The sequence below is a fragment of the Protopterus annectens genome, chromosome 11.part0 (genome assembly GCF_019279795.1).
Source record: "Protopterus annectens isolate FY-2018-M chromosome 11.part0, PAN1.0, whole genome shotgun sequence".
Lineage (NCBI taxonomy): Eukaryota > Metazoa > Chordata > Ceratodontiformes > Protopteridae > Protopterus > Protopterus annectens.
Genome location: NC_056745.1, coordinates 1,135,820,235 through 1,135,842,139, shown reverse-complemented (window position 1 = coordinate 1,135,842,139; position 21,905 = coordinate 1,135,820,235). Strand labels below are relative to the sequence as shown.

The 21,905-nt window shown below is 38.4% G+C and overlaps 1 protein-coding gene across 2 annotated transcripts in view; it reads right to left on the bottom strand.

Moving 5' to 3' along the window:
• SULT4A1 (sulfotransferase family 4A member 1) overlaps positions 1–21,905 on the bottom strand; it is a 344,339-nt gene that overhangs the window by 197,972 nt on the left and 124,462 nt on the right. For both annotated transcript variants that reach the window (XM_044088492.1, XR_006366990.1), the window contains exon 2: positions 4,125–4,255. In XM_044088492.1, coding sequence (XP_043944427.1) covers positions 4,125–4,255 — 131 coding nt within the window. The remainder of the gene's footprint in view (positions 1–4,124; positions 4,256–21,905) is intronic.

Genomic DNA, 21,905 nt, shown 5'->3' with positions numbered 1-21,905 from the left:
TAGTATTGAGAATTCCTTTATAATTGAAAAAAGGGCCAATACGGAACAAGGTACTCAAGGGGAGTTTGTGAGGGTGTAGTGCTTTTAAATTTTTAGTGCTGACTTAGTGAGCAAGTGCCAGGTAACTTAAATGCAATGTGTTACAGGTAACTTAAATGCAAAAACGACAAACAGTAACTTTCTTTCAAGTGAAACAAGGAAATAAGTACAGTAAGCAATGCGGATATCACTAAGGATCCACACAAGCGCTGAAAAGCCATGTTTTAGGTGGAATTAGCGTTTCAGGGAAATAACAAGCAAACAAACAACAAGCATACAAACAAAGCTAGATTCAGCAAGCCTGAATCTAGTCTATGCTACAGCAAACAAGGTGTACCAATTTCAGTAAGAAGCAGTTCAAATATGCAGGCACTATAAGCCTTTAACGAGAAATTCCCAGCTCAGAAGGGCAGAGTCCAGCCTCTCCTCCCACAAGAGTGCAGACCACAAACCCTCTTAATGTAAAATAACTCCTGAAGCCCAACTGCTTAAACCAGAATTAATACACTTTTAGAATAACAGACACTGAGCCCTCAATCAGCAGTTCCCAACTTAGAAGGATGCAAGCTACCTGTTCTGCCACTACAGTGAAGACCACAAACCTTCTTAATGTAAAACAACTGGTCTGAAGCCCAAGTGCTTAAACTAAAAGGCTTAGAATGAGTTACACCAAGCAGTAATAAATACAATTGAGTACTTTTAAGATGACACAAAAGCAAAATAAAGTAGGACGAAACACAAATACAGTAAAAGCAGATACATTTATTTTTTAAGTGGAAAAAGAGAAAGGAAAGAGAGAAAGGAGTAGCAGAAACTAAGCTGATTGGCCTTCTCAAATGTTCTCCCTGTACTGGGTAGAATGAGGTAATGACACTAGACTGGGAGGAGGGTCCCAGATCAAATTTACACTAGGGGAGGGCAACTGCAAAGCCACCAACTATAAAAACACTATACCAACAGTGAGGGAGGGTGGGAAACAAACTGCAGAAATGTTTCTCACAGCTGAAAAGCAGCAGTGAGCCTGTAAATGAAAGTATTAAACAGCTAAAGGAGCCTCTAGAACAAAGATCTCTAGATCTCCATTATTTTCTCATTGAGTACTCTTAAACAGTATGACATGTAATATTGAAATCAACACCCTTTGTTGCCAGATTATTAGAATATTGCACTTAATTGTATTTATTTTTTTGCTTGACTGTTGTTTGTTTGTTGACCACAGTATTGCACTGTTCCATTAGGGCCATTTTCAGGATCAGTCCCAGGGTTTCCATCCAAAGGGATAGGGAAAGAAAGAATACGTGTGAAGATTACAAAGAGTAGTGAAAGTGTATAAGGTGAGCAACCCATGTTTAACAGAAATGAAGGTAAGAATTAGTTTAACATAGCTGCAAAATACATTTAAGTGCCTTGGTTTCCAGCAATGGACTGGGAAACAGGAGAAATCAGTATATATACAACAAAATCTTTCTAGTAGACAAAATGAAAACATCAAAAGATATTTAAAGAGTTTGATATAGTAGATATTGAGAGTAAGTACACTACTTTTGCTAGAATAACATGAAATATAGGATAGTGGATGCCACTGCTGTTTCTCAGACGCACACTAAACCTTTAGTTTGAGAAAATTATTGGAGCCTCTAGGGGCCTAAGAATAAGAAGTGGATGCGAGGAGGAAGAAAGGAGTAAAGAGAAGTGTTGAAGGAATAGTAAGACATATTTAGGTAGGGGTAAGGTAAAAGATCTGGAGAGTGAAGAGGAAGAGTTGTAAGGAGGATAGAAGTGATTGGAATAAGTATTATTGAGTGCTTACTGGTGTATTTGACAAGTAATTAAACCATACTAATAAAATAGGTGTGAGTGCGTGTGTGTGGGTGTGTATAGTAAGAAACCTCTGGTTTTATATATATATATATATATATATATATATATATATATATATATATATATATATATATATATATATATATATGGGTTCACTTCAAAATACTGACTTTCAAAATCCCTAAACTCAAAATACTGAGACCAAAATCTCTAAAGCTCAGAATACTGAAAACTCACAAAACTGAAACTCAAAATACTGAAAACACACAGGATATCAACACTTATTATATTCTAGCAGAAGCGCATACTGAAACAAAACACAAACCATATTGCTATTCTCCAAGTATAAGCAGGGGGGTAAGCCCTCCTGCACCCCCTAATGGGGGCTGTTCACCCCTGCTACCAAAATATATCAACTCCAAGATTGCACTTTAGTGTAGTGAAGTGCAATCTCGGGGTTGATATATTTTAGTAGCAGGGGGTATGGGGGGCACAGAGGGGCTTGCCCCCCTGCCTATACTTGCAGAAGAGTAATATGTTTCTGTATGTAGTTTTCAGTATTTTGAGCTTTAGAGATTTTGGTCTCAGTATTTTGAGTTTAGGTATTTTGAAAGTCAGTACTTTGAAGTGGACCCATATGTGTGTGTGTGTGTGTGTGTGTGTGTGTGTGTGTGTGTGTGTGTGTGTGTGTATATATATATATATATATATATATATATATATATAAACATATATATATATATATATATATATATATATACAGGAGTGGCCTTCGGTCAACTGGTGACCTAGGCAAAAAGGCTCTATGGAACCCCCCACCACACCACTCAGTGCCCCTATCCTGGTCTACCGATACCAAATAAATACTGGAAAAGTGCCCCTACTACAGCGGCACCCTAGGCCAAATTGGCCTATGGTGCTATTTATATATAGATATATATATATATACACATATATATATATATATATATATATATATATATATATATATATATCTATATATATATATATATATATATTTTTTTTTCCCCTCTTTGTCTCCCACTGCCTGTCAGCCATCAGCATTCTCATTATTTGACCAGTCTGTTTATTTTGCATAAGTGAAAGCTGGTTGCAGCAGTCCATAACCTAGGCAGCCAACATTTTTTCCTACTTTAACCCTATACTCTAGTTTCCTTCAGTGGGTAGTATGAGACTTGCAATGTTATCTCTTTCACACAAGTGTGCATCCACATATATATGAATTCCAGCTAAAACAGTACTTGTTGCTTGGTAATGACCGCTTGCTTACTTGTTACACAAGGTCATGTACTCTGACCAAAATCAGGTAGGGTACACTTGAGGGCCACAACATGTGCCCAAGTCATCTGGATCACAACTGGAGCTACATCCATACAAACCAGAGTGCCAAACAAATACCAATACTAATATGTGTCTGATTATAAATAACCTGTATTGGGATGTTCAACTTCCCAGTGCCTATATATATATATATATATATATATATATATATATATATACAGATATATGAGTCTAGGACACATGCTCGACTAGCATATGTCCGAATCACAAAACATCAAACACACATACATGAAAGTGCTTAACATCGAAAAGCGCTTCCGTGTATGTGTAGTTCAAAAAAATATATATATGTTTCTGCAGGGGGGCTTTGCCCCCTGCACCCCCCCACTTTATTATTCTCACTCCGAGATCGCACTACAGTGGGGAAAAGGGAATTTTCCCTTACCCACACTGTAGTCCGATCTACGAAACAGGCACACATACACGGAAGCGCTTGTCGATGTTAAGCGCTTTCGTGTATGTGTGTTCAATGTTTTGTGATTCGGACATATGCTAGTCAAGCATGTGTCCGGATCCCAGATATATATATATATATATATATATATATATATATAAACAGCTGGCTGAACAAAATGTGAAGTATCTCTTGAGAGAAGCAAATACTGTTCCTGGATAGACTGCTTGTGTTGTTCATAAGACTTTAATTATAATTATTAAAGGTATTAAATTTAACTTCAATCTATTGAAACAGAAGTTTACTTATCGGCACTCAAATCAGTTTGACAATATTAAAAACAGTCCATCCTAAAAAAGGTTTAGTAAAAGTGTACAAAAGTAGATGGAAGAAAATTACTCTACAGAGTAAAAAAAAATATCTGAGAAGAAAGCAATAAACATGAAATATTTTTATATACCATCTGGTATCAGTTTACATTGAGAACAGAGTAATGCCAGGAGAGTACCTTGATAATGTCGAGACCAGGCTGTGGGTACTCAAGGACTGGAAGCTGCTCATCAATGTTCATCAAGCCGATCTCATCAGGGTCAGCCCCCTGACTCACTAGATACACAATCTCTTGCAGCAAACTGGTTCCTGTAAGATAAAAAATGCACGTATGATGTCACAGATCGCTGTTTTTACCTCATCAAGGTAGCTACTGTCAATATTTGAAAGCCTGAAACATCTTTGTTTGTAACAAAGGTTCTTTGTTGATCTGAGTTAAGTAAAGTATGGAAGTATGAACTGTCCTCTTTTCTAGATGGTGTGAGTGACATAAGGTACTACAGACCTGTCTTATTTGATAGATGATGTGAGTTACATAAGGTACAGATGTACAAACCTGTCCTACTTTCTAGATGACGTGAGTGACATAAGGTACAGATGTACAAACCTGTCCTACTTTCTAGATGATGTGAGTGACATAAGGTACAGATGTACAAACCTGTCCTACTTTCTAGATGATGTGAGTTACATAAGGTATAGATGTACAAACCGGTCCTACTTTCTAGGTGATGTAAGTTATATAAAGTTCAGATGTACAAACCTGGCCTATTTTCTAGATAATGTAAGTTACATAAGGTACAGATGTACAAACTGGTCCTACTTTCTAGATGATGTGAGTTACATAAGGTACAGATGTACAAACCTGCCCTACTTTCTAGATGATGTAAGTTATAAAAGGTACAGATGTACAAACCTGCCCTATTTTTTAGATTATGTGAGTTACATAAGGTACAGATGTACAAACCTGCCCTATTTTCTAGATGATGTGAGTTACATAAGGTACAGGTGCACTGAATGTCCTGTCTTCCAATATGCTAATAAACGCATTTGTCCCATAAGTTACTGCTTTCAATAAAGATGCTTTGCTTGGTCTGTAAAAATAGTCCACAGGTAAGTACCTTGTACAGCAGTGGTAGTCTACAGGTATTACAAATAACATGCTCTCAACAGGAAAAAAAATTGGTTTAGCCAATCACATACACTATGTGATATGAGTTAACAGAATAAAAAAAAAAATCACTCTTCCATTTGTACTAACATTTTGACAAGGAAACACTAACACTGCCTTGTAATGACAAAGGGCCTTTATTGTACTTACTGGTTCAACATGCTGTCAACTTCTGGTAATGAAATGCCATCTTAATTGCATTCTTTCCTTGAAATTTTTCATAAATTCCTGTTTTTGTATCACTGCTGGCAGTGATAACTCCACTGGTTTTATGACATCACTGAGAGCAATTTAGACTGGCATTCTACCACTCCAACCTACTTCGCTTCTCTGTTGCCCTGGTTACTATTGGTTCACTTTCAGCCTTGCAGCATTCTTTGTCCATCCCTTCTGCTCCTCTACTCTGAATGTTTTCCTCAGCTGACTGGTTAATACCTTAAGCTGAAATAATTAGTCTCAATTTTAAAAATGATCAGCTTACTATGCATGTCTAACTACATTTTTAATCTGTAAATAGGGAATATTCTGATTCAGAAGTTTTAATCATACGACAATATTGTTTTCTAGATTTTGTACTTATGATATTGGTACTCGTAACTATGTTCTTTTTATGTGTTGACTGTACCCTTGGATTATGTTATCAGTTTTAATGAAAATGTTGCTCCTATTTTTTTAGATTTTGGAGTGTTTTCAAAAAAACTGGCATAAGTAAAGGATACGGAAAGAACTTCAAACTCACTTATGGCAGAATAGTCTTTCAAACTCACTTATGGCAGAACAGTCTGATATACTTTAATATAATCTAAAACCACGGTGGTGGTGCTGCAGTAGCGTTGTCACTTCACAGTAAGACGCCGTCCGGTTCAATTCACAGCTAGAGCGTCTTCTACGTGGAGACATGCGTGAATGGGCATAGCTTCATTAAAGGTTGTGCATCATTGCTGGTAACTCGGCACGTAAAAATCAACTACCAATCATTAACGGCGGACCGGAGTTCCGCTGTGGTGACCCCTAACCGGGAAAAGCCGAAAGACACAACAACTTTAATATAATCTAAAAGGAAATTTGCTGTGAATGGGACAGGAAACCAAAATATAGTACTATGTGTAGTTATTCTTTTGTGTAAATAAATAATAAAAAAGCACAAGTCCTTCATTTTTGTTGTACTGCTAAAGTGATGGTTGAAAAGTTTTGATTTTATGGTGTAAGATTATTTAAATATAGTCTTCAGTTCAGTCTCTTGTGAGTCTTTACAGATGGAGAAAAACAGAATCTATTTGAAATCTGAAGTACAGAGTGTATCCATCACCTCCTGGAAAAAGCTTGCATACTGACTTCTGAACTGCACTGATCACATTGTGAAATTTTGTGCTTTAACACTCTATAGTCCCTAGTCAGTTCCCATATTGCATTTGACTTTTAAACTGTCTAAACATAAACATTTACTTTGGAGCCGATTCAATATAGCACTGTTTAGGGTTCTAACTATTTAATCACTAACTATACTGTTTTCCTAGCTTCTCTGCAAAAAGGTATTGTACCTGTGCTGAGGGATCAGGACCCAGATCACCACCTGTACTGCAATCACCCTCCATCAGTCACTACAGTTATCTGTCTGCACTTAAATGTCACGTATGAGCTCATTAATGCATGAGGGCAATACTTTTATCAAACTCAGATGACAGTTCTAGTGCCTTACTGGAGAAAATCAAAGTTTCTGGCACAGTTTACCCCTCTCCCACTAACTCTGATTTTCAACATTATATCACTGCTCTTATCAATGGCCCAACCTGGCCTTCGACTACAGAAAAAAGTCAGTCAAAGAGCTTGCTTCCTGGTTAAGTAGGTGACTGTTAAGACTTTTTTATTGGTACCCTAAAGTTCTTGTTCTATATAAAAGTGGTGTTAGGCTGAGAGTTTTGCTTACTGAAGACCTGGTCTGCAGACATTACTGTTGACTCTATGTGTTTAATCCCAACGGGTTAGTTCTTGGAGCACTATTTGAGTTACAGGTTAAATTTTGGATTTAGATAGCCTTTAGCTCTGGGTTCCTTCTTCATTAAAATTTTACAGTGTCATATGCTTAACTGCTGTTCTCTGCAAGGATATACAGTGTTACATATATTGTGTGTGTGTGTGTGTGTGTGTGTGTGTGTGTGGGTCTACCTCAGATGGTCGACAAGCCATTTGATCGACACTCATTTGGTCGACAATTCATTTGGTCGACAGGCAGATTTGGCCCCCTTCCCCAATGTTGTGAGACCCTGGAGTTGATATATATAGTTAGGGGGGTGTGGGGGGCACAGCCCCCCACATTGGGTGTGTGGGGGGCAAAGCCCCCCACATAAAACTGCTTGTCGACCAAATGAGTGTCGATCAAATGGCTTGTCGACCATCTCAGGTAGACCCATATATATATATATATATATATATATATATATATATATATACATATACACACTCTTATTGGGTACCCTCTTGCAGGGCAGGCAAGAATTGTCTTTAGAAATGGTTATAAAATAAGATATGGGGAGGTAGAGAGACAGTGTTATGTGTACTGCCAGCAACAATAATACTCAAAACTGCCATCATTAATCCAGCTACAAGAACTAGGGATAGACCGCTCGCAGATCCAAGGGTCTAGATAGATCTAGCCTGGAAAGAAAAGGTGAGGGAGGAGCCGGGGTTTAGATTATCTTCTGGAAGGAAAGGTAGTCTTTATTTACACATTATTACACTGAATGTGGGGGGCATTTGTCATCCAATTAAAGAAGGAAGCTATGGAATAAACTTAAATGCATGGCTGCAGATATTAAAATGACAAGGAGGGAGGCTTTAAAGCTGAAGGGAAGAGAATGTTTGCAGTCTGTAGTACTTTGAAGTCAGGGCATAAGAGAGGTGTAGTAATTCTAGTAAAAAAACTGTAAGGTGCAGAATTACAGCAAAGAGGGAAGATACAGAAGGAAAGTGGGCATGTGTGTGCATAGAGGTAGAAGGGCGAGAATGGAAAATGAGGGCACTATATTGACCTAATCATGATTCCTCAAGATTTTTCCAGCATGTTTATGAAAATTGGCAGTACTTTTGCCCTTTTTATAACAAAAATATAATAGATGGAGATTTCAATGTGGTAATAGACTGGCAAAGATACTTGAAGTTCGCATCTAGGAAGAGAAAAGTTAAATAAATAAGGGTAGTTTCTCTATAGACAAGTGAAGAGGGGGTGAAGAAATACTTGAGGATTACACCACCCAGATTCAGTAATTTCACTTTATCTAGAAATGAAGACAAGCAAGCAAGTCAAATAGATGTTTAGTTAGTGTAGAATCTTTGCTGCTGGTTAAGAAGGTTGGAATTGGGGGAAGATCCATATCAGACCATTCCCATGTTGTACTAACAATACTTCTCCCCAATGGACAGACTCAGAATGTGGGGTAGAGGTGGAAACCATAGAGCTGACAAGAGCACAATAGGTAAGCTGAGAGATATAGTACTGTGAGGGATATTCTAGCGAACAACAAGACAGATGTAGACGCAGGCATGTCCTTGGCAGTGTGGTGGAGTATAATTACAAGTGCTTTTAGATAAAGGACATCTTTTCAATAAGGAGGGCTACTAGAGAGTATTGGAGGAGAGGCAGATTAAAAAACTGGAGCATGATCTAGGTAGGTTACAAAACCGGAAGGTCGGTAATGAGAAAGCTAGTTTAACTTGTGCCAAATTGTTGCAGATAGCAAAGGTGAAGGCAAAATAGGACAATATGAAACCAGTCTGTTAGAGAAGAAATGGATAAGTGCTAAGGATTTTTGGTGACCTAAAGGGGAAAGAGCCAGTAAATGGCTGGCTTGCAAGCTGAAGGGCTTTTGCAGCAATAGGATCATTATTTCCATGTAAGGTGAAAATGGTACCCTGTTCTCGGACTAGGAATCTGTGATGGCAGTTTTTTTGGATTTCTTTAAGGGGTTATATAGGGCCAGGCTGACATTACAGATAGATTACATCAGGGGTTTGGAGCACTTTAAATGGTCAGGCCCTATTTTACCTGATTGGGATAGATTCTGGACAGGCACATCATAGAGATGCATGTTATTAATACAAGAAGAAGCTTAAAATTTGGAAAATCCCCTGGGCAATTTTTTTTTTTCAATAGTGTTTTATACGCAGAATTGTACTCTCTTTGGGTTGACACTGGCTGAAGTTTTTAACAAGGGTGTCAGGGAGGCATACTTCCTGACAACTATTCTAAGGCACTGACACACCTCTCAACATCTTAGCACAAGAAATCTGGACAAAACCTAAAATAATTGAGGGGCAAAGGCCCCAAAACAGGGACATATTTTAAATATTGCTCTTATACATTTAAAAAACAGGATTTGTGTTAGCATGCATTTTATGAAAGACATGAAGTCTAAAATTCAAATGTATGTCATTATTTAGTGACTTCAGTCCTCGGTGATTTGTCAGAAAACCAGAAGTTTTATGAGGAACAGATCAAAAATATGAGGCAAAAATCTGGACATTCTGTGAAACTCTGGACAGTTGAGAGGTATGGGCATTGATAGTATTGTTACAGAAAGGAAGTCAGGATAATTGGGGTCCAGAGAACTACAGACTCATTTTGTTAATTAATGTGGATGCTAAAATCCTTGCCACTGTGCTGACCAAGAGTCTACAGACTTATCCATCCAAACTAATATCCCTGAGGCAAAGAGGCTTTGTGATGGGAAGAGCAGCAGAAACCTATTGGTGGAAACTTAGCTGTTTCCTAGCAATGGGCAGACAGGCTCACCTGGAGCAAGGCAGGCATAATATGTTTTGACGTTAAAAAGCATTTGACTTGCACCTGTGGGTTTTTCTTTTGAAAGTACTAGAAGATGTAGGCATAGGGAACAGACTTGTACAATGGATTGAGACCCTACATAAGAAAACAAGGGGGCACTTAGTAATTAATGAGGCCTGCCTAAAGATAATAAAAAATGTAAAATGCACTAGACTGACTGTATTCTTCACAATACAGCAACTATTCCTTAAATCTAAAACTTTATCTTTTTCATCTTGTTTACTGTTAGAGACATTATCAGAATACACCTTCACTGGAAAGTTTATAATAAATGGGCAAATGTGTTTGTTCACGATCAGCTGGAATGGACTGGATGTATATGTTCATGTAACAAGGTGACAAGGAAGTGATTGTTTTACAATGTTGTCTTTTGAATGAAAGTGTATTCTGATGAAGTCTCTAACAATAAATGAAATGAAAGTGTTCATAGGTTCATAGGTAGGTACTAGGCTATCGGCCCAAGGGCCTATGTAAGCCTAGCCAGCAAGGTACCATAGCTTACGCCACCCAAGAAAGTTATTTTCCTGTGCCACTGTCCAGCAGAGACACAGAAGTGATCCCTGGGGTGTATTTCCTATTTCCCATCCACTCATCAAGATTTTTCTTGAAGAGTGCTAATGAAGAACTTTGCTTGACATAGATGGATAGCTTGTTCCAGAGTATAGGAAGTCTCTGGGACAGGAATATAAATTAAATTAAATCTAAGTTAAATTTTGGATCCAATAAATAATAATCTGAACAGACCTGCAAATTGGATATCATAACAGACAACCCACACCAGACTGTCCTGACCTATTTCAGAGTGGTATAATCACAGTACCCTCTTCAGGAAACCTGAAGACTGGCCAAATGCAGCACTCCAGACAGCTCAACCCCATGTTCCTGAACATTAGACTGGACCAGGAAATATAGGGGGAGAATGAAAAGGGGAGGGGGTAGACTCCAAACAGGATTCTTAAACTGCTACACCAAAACCTAATAGTATGTAACCACAGACTAGTAATAAATGCTGGCACCAAGCTCTTGAGCCTGCAAGTTACTCACTCACTGACCAGTAGGTCCATTGGGATAAATGAGTCTGGGCTTCACACTCTGCTTAATCCATGGCATTAAGAAGACAAAGATAGTCTTACCAGTCAATGTTAAGTTACTGTAAGGTAGAATTACTTGATATGTGGATTTAAACTTTGCCGGCGACATAAAAAGGACATATTAGAGGGATAGGTACAGTATGTGTCTCAAAGAATTCCCCTTCTCAGGAACAGACTTCCCATCTATGTTAAGGAGAGATTTTCTCTAACCTTATTCAAGAGAAACCTGGACCAGTGGATGGGAAATCAGAAATACATCCTGGGTCTAGCACCTATGTCTCTAATGGACACAGACAGTGGGTAAATCTTGCCCAGCTTGCAAATACCCAATAAAATAATCTCTAAGGCACATAAACTTGCAGGATACAACTGGGATGCTTGGTTAGTCCTATAAAGTTCCCAGTGATCTTTGCCTAGGAAACACCTACTGTATGAACCTATCTCACTTAACAGGTTGCTGTATTGTCAGGTATGCTGCATGTCCAAAGTGTTTTACATTTTTTACTATTTTTTGGGGACAAACACACTGTTAAGTTTTACTGCCAATATTTTGGTTTCCTGTCTAAAGATGTTTTGATCACTATATGCTCCAAGTGGGGAGGCCCACTGTTTCATTCCTTTTTATCTTCATGATAGAGACCCCTGTTTAGCAATCTGAATTCTTTATGAAATATCTAGACTATAACTGGAAATATTTCTACATGTTTGCAATGATTGTATGCTTGCTACAAGGAGACTAGACTTGCTTCTGCCTGGAGTTATAAACATACATAAGCAGTTTAAGCAAGTCTCTGGCTTAGAATGCAGCTGCAGAAAGATCCTTCAAGTTTGGGTAGGGGTGGATGATATAGTAATTCGTGCATTGCGGATTGTGAGGAGATCTGAAGCCAAATATTTAGGATGGCTAGTAACAGCATCAGTGCAGGAGACAATAGCAAGGAATTATTCTGCCCTACAGTATATCAATGATAATTTCACTAGTAGAGAAGTGGAAGAGATTGGTGCCCATTATGATAAGTACACTCAATGCAGTTCAGATGATGTTTCTTTCCAGAATATTGTACATATACATATATAAATTTACTACTGACTGGGAAGAAACATAGTTGAGTTGGCAAGCTACAAGGTCTTTATGAGAGATTTGTTTAAGGGGATAAAGTCATGAGGACTGCTCAAGCCAGACTCTTACTACCCAGAAAATTTGGAGGCTGGGGTATGCCAGATTTTGAATTGTACACTCTAGCATTAGCAATTAACACCCTTATGTCAGAAGAGGGCAATAAGAACCCAGTGGGGAGTTCTGGAGAGGACAAGGATTAGTATAGGCAGCAGATTATGTCTTGGTTCTACAGAGTGAGTCAGGTATGATGCTTAGTGTATGAAATGGTCTGTAGAACTGGACTTTGGCACAATCACAATATATTGGTTCATAGCCATCTCATTTACCAGACAAAGTGGAAAATGAAGGGTATTAGTGAAATTACAACTTGTTTACTAGGGAAGCAGAAAGGGCACATATATTTATGGATTGGCCCAGTTTTGCAGCTAAGTATGACCTACCCAATGGAGCATGGCTTCAATCTGAGCAACAGAAACAGGCAGGTATGCACTGGTTCAGAGCCATTGAGATAGATGTCAACAATATTAGTGGAACCTTTGCCTACAATGAAAATTTAGGAGGCCGAAGAACAGACAAGGTTAAAAGCTGACATGTAGTTATTTCTATAAGAAATTGACCAAGCAGAGGTATGAATTGGCCATACACAAACAGTATGAGAGATGGGTAGCTGTTAACAGGCAGCCCACAATCAGGACAAATGTCATATTCTACAAGCTGTTTCCAATATATGGGTTTACCATATGCAATGGCTTTACTGATGGTTTAGAACACAACATGAAGTACAGAAAATATTTGCTCTTAGAGAGGTGAGGTATTGGAAATGTGATGCTTAGGATGCCGGACATATTCATATGCTCTAGATCTGTACAACTGCTACTGATTGCTGGTTGGGAGTAATGAATGAAAAGGAGAATATTTTTGGGAATGTGATCCCAAGACAAAGGAAATTTTGCTTACTAGGCAGTGGAGGGAGGACCAAGAGACGATGAGGAGAGAAACATCTGTTTTAATGTTTCTTGGTGGATGGGTCAGGAGCCGATCAACTCAAGCATGGCAAAGCCAAATAAGCTGAGGGGGGAACATATAGGCATGAATAATGTCTGCACCTATAGAGTGTTGAGTGCCCAAGAAGCAAGAGGGGAAAAACAGAAAGTTAAGGCCATGTGGAGCAAGTCGACAGTATTATAAGATTAGAGGGCAGGAGGTTTCAGTCCCTCTATTGATGGCAATAGTATCCCTTTTTGGGTGTCAAGGGGTGGAGGGTGGGAGGGAAGATAACTGTATTTAACAATGATAGTTTTACTTCCTTTTTTTATAGATTCTGTTGTAATTTGGCATGACTTGGTCTTTCATTATATCCTTTTCAAACATTCAAGCCTCCAGTGAGTATTACAAACCTGCACAAATCAATTGCATCATAAACGTATGCACACTAGTGTTGTGAACCAGGAGCATCTGCTGTCCATAGTGTGTCACTGTGGTACCATGGGATGGGGAGGTTATGCGATCCTAAAACATACATAACACAGTATTATTGGACAGCACAGTGGCACAGCAGATAGCGCTGGCACCTCACAGCAAAAGATTCCCCAGTTTGATTCTCTGCTGGGGTGCTTTCTGTGTGAAGTCTGTATGTCTTCCCTGTGTTCAAGTGGGTTTCCTCTGGCTGCTTCAGTTTCCTCCCGCATTCCAAAGACATGCAGTGGATGGATTTGACACACCAAAGTGGCCATACGTATGAATGTGAATGTGAGTGTGGTGTAGAAGAACTACCGTGGCAGGGCTAGTCACTCGGGGGTGAAAACCTTGGCTCTAAATAATTGTCACTGTTGAAGTGACACCCAGATCTCATGGGAAAAAAAGGTTGTGGATGGATGGATTTTCATTATTGCTTTTAATAGTGCTCTCTTGATATTCTGGTACTTTAAAATATTCACATTACAAGATCAGAAGTCTGTAGTAAATGCCACATGTAGTCTGAATAAGAAGTGTGGTTTACATTTGGCACATCACTATTAGTGGATATGTGACTTTTGTTGCAGTATTATTATTAGCCACGGTGGTGCAGCAGTTAGCATTGTCACCTCACAGCAAGAGGTTCTCCCATTCGATTCTCTGCTGGAGTACCTTCTGTGTGGAGTCTGCATGTCCTCCCCGCGGTTGAGAGATGTTAAAGACATGCAGGTAGGTGCGAGCATGAATGGGCATGCCTTCATTGAAGGCTGGGTGTTGGGCTGGCAACTCGGCACCATAAAAATCCACTGCCAATCATGAGCAGTCAGGCGTTCCGCTGTGGCTACTCCTAACCAGGAAAAGGGTTGAGTTGGCATAGTGGGCTAATGCACTATGCTGTAGCACAGAGGGTCCTGGGTTCAAAAAGCCGAAAGTTTGTGTTGCAGTGAAATTAATTTGAGGGCTATATATTTTGTTTCTAAAAAACAAAAAAGGGTAGAGAAGAGTCTACTGCCTCCTTGTGGTCAAATAACTTAAATATTTCATGAGCTGGTTTTCTTCAAACTCACAAACTACATGATTGTGCTAGTTAAGTCTTAAAAGACCATCTAAGAACTGTTCTCCTTTAATATCTAGCCATGTTACTGGTGAGGAGATGGGGCTGATGATGGTGAGAGTTGTGCTGAGTGCGGATGGTGGAGACCAGCTTGTCTGCTCTTGCTGTGTGCTGGATCAGGAATCGTGCATGGCTGTTGAAGCTTCTGTGCCTTTGGATAGCTTGGACTCTGTTGTTGTGTATGTGTACACTGTTTCTGTGTTTAAGTTTATACATGATTTATGTGTTTATGTTTATACTTGAGCTTGGAGGAATGTAATTTTGTTCAGCTGTGCACTTTTTTGTTGTATGGTCTGAATGACAATAAAGATTTTACTTGAGTTACTTGATTTCTGCATCCAGTTTTGCATCTGAGAACTGTCACTGCATCTACCAACTCGCATTTTTACAAATGCACTAAACTGCAAGTCTTTGTAACTTATTGATAATGACCAACAGTAACCAAGTGCAGTCTGCATTTTCTACATCAAGCTCCACTTTGAGAAATGCACAAGCAAAAGGAAACTAACTATAAATCAGCAAACGATGCACGGCTCGCTCACCATGCCTATAAACTGCCATGTTATAAACGATGCACGGCTCGCTCACCATGCCTATAAACTGCCACGTTATAAACGATGCACGGCTCACTCACCATGCCTATAAACTGCCACGTTACAAACTTTGTCAGATAAAAAGGAACTGTACTCAAAGTTCTGCTAACATAATTGTCAGAGAAGGAGCACAGCTGGGGACTTCAGTCATATGTGTCATGACCTACTTGTCCACAGCACAAACCAAATAAAGCAAAAAAACTCCCTTTACAAGACCACAAAATGATAATCACATAAAGTTGACTACTTTCATCTCTTATAGCATATTTTTTTAAATACACTGTAAGAGACAAAGGCAGTCAACTTGTGTAATAACAATTTTGTGGTCTTCAGAAGAATGTTTTGTTTGGTTTAGTTTTTCATCTATTTCTTGCAAATTTTTTTTTGTTTGTTTAATTTCACATGTAGAGGCCAGCTAAGCTATAAGCAATGGACAGAGAGAACATTATCAAGAGAACATTTGACCCACAGATACCTGAAATGCACAGTTATCTGTGTCAGTTATGCTTAACATCTCTTGGACAACCACAAGTCCGAAAACCTACCTTCAATTGATTAAAATAAATATCACATCTGACTCTGGATCATAGGCATATGGCCAGAAGGGCATGCAAGAAAAAACAGACATATCTGTGAGTGTAAAAATATTTAATTAGCTGCTAAGAGTTAAAAAGTAAAAAGAATTATCACAAGGTGACAATACTTAACTTTTCAGCCATACCTGGACTTCCTTGTCAGTACGACATAACCATCTAGCTCAGTGATGCTTGGACTGAAACCATCAAGATAACCAGCAATGAGCTAATATCCGAGATGTCTAGTGGACAACAAGCAAGTTAGGATTTCCTGACCCCAAACACACAAAACCAGACTAACAGGACATATCAGAATTAATTGATTAGCAGTTGATCAGCAGGGTTACTCTGAAAGTGTGTGTTTTGTAAAACTGTCAGCAGCTTACAAGTGTTTTGTCTATTTATTCAAAATTTACAAATACTCTTTCAAATCCAGTCACCATTTCCCACTTTAATTAACAATCTGCTTGTTCAAAACTATTTTATTTACTATCCAAGTGTTATTATTATTATTTAATAGGTCAATGATCCATCTGATATGTGTCAAACTTTGTCATTTAATATCTTTTTCATTCTGTTCACTGTTATGTTTATTATCCAAATAACCATATCATATTAATTTTCACTGATTTATTTCACAGTAAACAACTGTCACTAATATTTAGTTTTTTTATATATATATATATATATATATATATATATATATATATATATATATGGTTTACTATTAGAATTCTGAAACTGCTTCGGTCAACCTGCAAGTGGTCAAAAGGCAGTTTTCAAGTCGGCAGAATGCCAAACCAAAATCCATTGACTACACTACAGTGAATGAGTAGTGCAGTTTGAGTATTTGAGTTCAGCATTTTGCAGGGAGACTGTGATTCAGTGAGGAACAGGGAATTAGCCAATTTACTCACTGTAGTGTGATCTTAGAGTTGGCATATTTCATTTGCAGGGGTTGTGGGGATGCTGCCCCCCACATGGCAGGTGCAGAAGGGTATAGCCCCCCCTGCAAAATAGTACAATTAATGTACCATTGACTGCAAAGTGTAACAGTATGTTAATGTGCAAAGCATGGGTAACTGACATCACTTCCTTCTATGTCAAATACATCGAACTACGGATGTCAATGTATTTATTTTCGCCTTGGTTGCTATTTCAAAATTCCAAATTCAGCATTTCAGGTCAACATTCTGACCGGTCGACCGATGCAGTTTCGGAATTTCAATAGAAAACCTATATGTATGTATGTGTGTATATATATATATATATATATATATATATATATATATATATACACACACACACACACACACACACACAGACACACACACAAACACACACATGTAATATAAACTCTCAGTCATTTCAAGTTGATTTAATTAACTGTTAATCATCATCATCAAATCAGATACTAACATCAAAAAGTTTCACAGTCCTAGTCAACTACTAACTTGGTGTCTCACTATACTACTACTCAGGTTAGTCAAGGTCAAATTGCTAATCTCCCTCTAGTTTCCTTTCCAGCTTGCCTGTTTTTTTTTTAATACCCCCAAAGGCATGTTCTTAAATCCTCAATGGACTGTCTCCTTGAGTTCATTCTTTTTATTCTGGGTAACCGCAGTTTAAACTGGCTAGGCAGTTACCTTATAAATGTAATCAATTTCTCTTTTAATGTAATTTTCTACAACTCATGACTCAAAACTATTCCAAATGTAGATAAAATAAAGAACTCAATAGCTGACTAGATTATAAAAATATCTAAATCATCTTTGTGGTGATGATGATATGAAAATATCATCAATGATCACTATCTTATTCTTCCTTTTTGGTCCATAAAGGGATTGGCCCCTCCCCTTCTCATTATAAGTAAAGGTAAATGCGTACCTTAACCCACAGAGCTTAACTTGATCTCCGCTTTACATAATATTGATTGGTGGCCTTCATTTCAGTTATAAGGCACATCTCTGACACTGAACGTTTATAGTGTCCTCAGTGCTTTCCATAATATTGACTAATCCAGCTGATATCAGCTATAAGGCAAATCACAGACACTGAATCTCTTTAATAACAGCCTTGAGAGAACTTAGGGCATAGTATTCTCTAATTCCAGAAAGGTCAGTTCATGGATCCTCAGGTTACTAACTCTAGCAAATTAAAACAATCATGAAACACTGAGATAAATTAGGAGGAGCTGGAAATCTTTAAGCACTATTCAGAAGTGGTAAGCATACACCCACATAAAAAGAAATAATGCAAAATATTGTTTAAAACTAACAAAACATTTAATTTCAGATAGAAAATAATCTTTTCTATAACCCAGAATATTTTGGCCTAAAAATGTTAACTTGACTACACTAAATGCCACCCTTACATTTTCTAACACAGTTAGGTATAGTCTAACTTCCTCAGAAACTGGCAACCTCCTTCTCTTTTTCTTCATACAGTCTTCTAATTAAGATGTATTTTCTCTCTTGCTAACCCACCCTTATGTTAATTATACCCCCAACTAACAAGTTGACCAGCTAACCACTCCTTTTAACACAAAGGCATAACCACTCAATAAGTTAAAAAGCATTTAAGTAATTTCCATGACAAAATGCTTCTGTTTGATTGCTATTTGTGTTGTTGACTGCATTGCTTGTTGATATGCATTTTAGGTGCCAAAAGCTATTTAATGCACCTTTAGTGACTGTAGGGGCAATCAAGTATTGTAACACGGAGTGTAGCTCATTGTGCTTTGTTGTGCTCCCCTTTTGTTGCAGTTGTGTAACCATGCAGTTTATATATATATATATATATATATATATATATATATATATATATATATATATATATATATACACATATATATATATGGGTCTACTTCACTTGACCTAAAACTCATTTGACTGACACCCATTTGACCTAAATTTAATTTGACTGACAACTCATTTGACTCCCATTTCACCGACAGCTTACAATGCTGAATTTCAACATACTAAATTTTGAACCATAGACAAGCACACTTGGAACACCAATAACTAACCCTTTCCAGAACTTAAAAACTACTTACTTACTCTCTTAATAGAAATGGGACAATGTACAACCAAACTAGGAGGGGGCTATGCCCCAACACTCCCTGATGTGGCAGGCTGTGCCCCCACCCCTAATTATATACATATATATATATATATATATATATATATATATATATATATATACGTATATATATATATATATATATATATATATATATATATATCTATATGTATATGTATATATATATATATATATATATATATATATATACATATATACATATATATATTTATATATATATATATATATATATATATATACATATATACATATATATATATACACACATATATATATATATATATATATATATATATATATATATATATATATATACTAACTCTAGGATCGCACTACAGTGGGGAAAAGGGCATATACCTTTAACTTGTCTTACAGTACTCTACATGCTGCCACTACTGCTGGGAACTCACAAAACATTCGCCAAATTACTTTACATACTTCCCATAAAAATTTAAAGAGACAAACCCACATTTAGAAGCACTACAGCACTATTTTCTGTATGACTATCAGAATTCTAACAGTCAGCACTATAAGTTACAGTAATTCTTTTTATCACAGGCAAGTCACAAGTGAAGAAAAACCCACAACAAGTCTATGGCTTAAATGTCTGTGAAATGGGAGTCAGTCAAATGAGTTGTCATTCAAAAGAAATTTAGGTCAATTGGCTGTCGGTCAAATGAGTGTTTGCCAAATGAGTTTCAGGTCAAGTAAAGTAGACCCATATATATATGGGCCAATGGTGCAGTGGTTAAGGTGTATGCCTTTCAACCACAAGGTGCAGGGTTTGATTCTCCCTGCTATAAAGCCCGTTTTTGCATGCTTTTGCGTGATTTTGCGCGAAGTTGCTCATAGAGCAGCATTGGGCAGTACCGGTTAATCAAGTTTAAATTATTTCTGGCTCCGTAAAGTCTGTTCTTCAATTTTACCCTTAGAACTGCTCTACTTGCAATCTAAACAGCCTATTCTCTATCTGAAAAGCTCAGCACTTGCTCCTAAAGCATTTTTATACAGGTAAAAGCACTCTTAAACAAAAGAAAGTACTTCATTCACCTAAATTCCCTTGAGTACCCATTTCCCTATAGGTCCTTTCTGACTCAGTTACACCGCAATCTTTTTCACTATTCTAGCATGTCGAAGGGTCAGTTGCTGGCGTTCTCTCCTGTCCAGCTGGTGAGTCTGGGAATCTTGAGGCAATGTTACAATTGCCTCATGTACACAGACAACCCTCTCCTCCTCCCAACAAATACAAATATATGCGAGAGATGCAAAACTGGAGGCTGAGCTCTCTCAACTCAGTACTGGAAAGACCAGTCAGGAGGAGAAGGTAACCATGCACACCACAAACCCAGTCTCACATAGAACTATCACAACTGCAAACCAAACACATAAACACACAAAAACATACTCGGAGGCGCTGATTAAAAATCTACCAAAACAACAGAGGCCTCCAAAGCAGAGACCCAAGCAACCGTCACCTCAAGACATAGCACATGCAACACATAGTTCACAAAGTCAGTGTGCTAAACAGTCACAGCCCTTAAGACCAAACAACATGCCAGACACACTTGTAATAGGTGACTCCATAGTCAGACACACTGACGTCCCGCTCACCAGACTGAACAAGGAAAAGGTCACAGTAAGCTGCCTGTCGGGTGCTAGAATCCGCCACATAACACAAGCACTCAGGTCACTCCACAGCAAGTACACATATGACTCAGTCATTGTCCATGCCGGTGTGAACGACCTGAGAAATACCTCCCTGGACTACATGAGAAGAGACATAGAGGAGCTCTCTGATTATGTAGTCCAGGCCGGTATGACCCTGACCCTGAGCAGCATCTTACCCTCACCAAGAATGATGCCACAGTACAAAGACAAAACGATCAGTTTTAACAATTGGCTTAATTACTGGTGTCATTCTAAGGGGATCCAGTGTCTGTCTGCTTGGGATGACATGCTTGACAAGCCACGCTGCTTCGCAAGGGATGGCTTGCACCTGTCACCCCTAGGCTTCCGGATATTGGCCAAGGCTCTTGCCACCCCCATAGTGCCTTTTTTAGGCAAGGCTCAAATGACAAACCTACCTCCCTAGAAAACACAAGTGGAAAAAAACTAAGGGTAATGCTGTTCAATGCCAGAAGTCTAAACCTCAAGATGCATGCTCTCGAAGCCCTCCTCAGTATGGAGAACATTGATGTCCGTGCAGTGACTGAAACCTGGTTCAAGGCTCCTGAGAGCACCCCAGCACTATCAGGTTTTACCTCATATCATGCTTTCTGGCCCCAAAACTTGGACCAAACCACAAAAGGAGGGGGAATATCCATATTCATCAAAGATACCCACAACTCCAGGTTAGTGGCAATGTACGAAGCATCGGAGACCATCCAGGTGCAACTAACCATAGGCAAAACTGCCCTACAGTTTGTAGCATGCTACAGACCACCCTCTCAAACTCAGGAACCCCACACAGCCTTCCTGAAGACACTGGAGAGTATGAATGTCTCTCCAAATACCATCATATTGGGAGACTTCAACTACCCAAAAATAAACTGGGAACATTACTCAAGCCCCAACACCCAAGCCCAAAGGTTCCTAGAATTTATAAACTCAAATGCGATGGAACAACTAGTCACCATTCCCACAAGAGGAGATAATATACTAGACCTGATCATCACAAACATGGGGACAAAATGCTCCACACCGGAAGTACATCCCTCATTGGTGAGATCAGACCATAAATTAATCTCAATGGAAATCCACATCCCGCCCCCACCCCCTGCACAAAAGACCACAGTGAAGAACTTCTCAAAAGCTAACTTCACACTTCTTAAGACTGAAGTGGTATCCTTCAAGGCCCCTGGGCCAGTGGAAACCACAACCCACACTGCTGAATCCTTTACA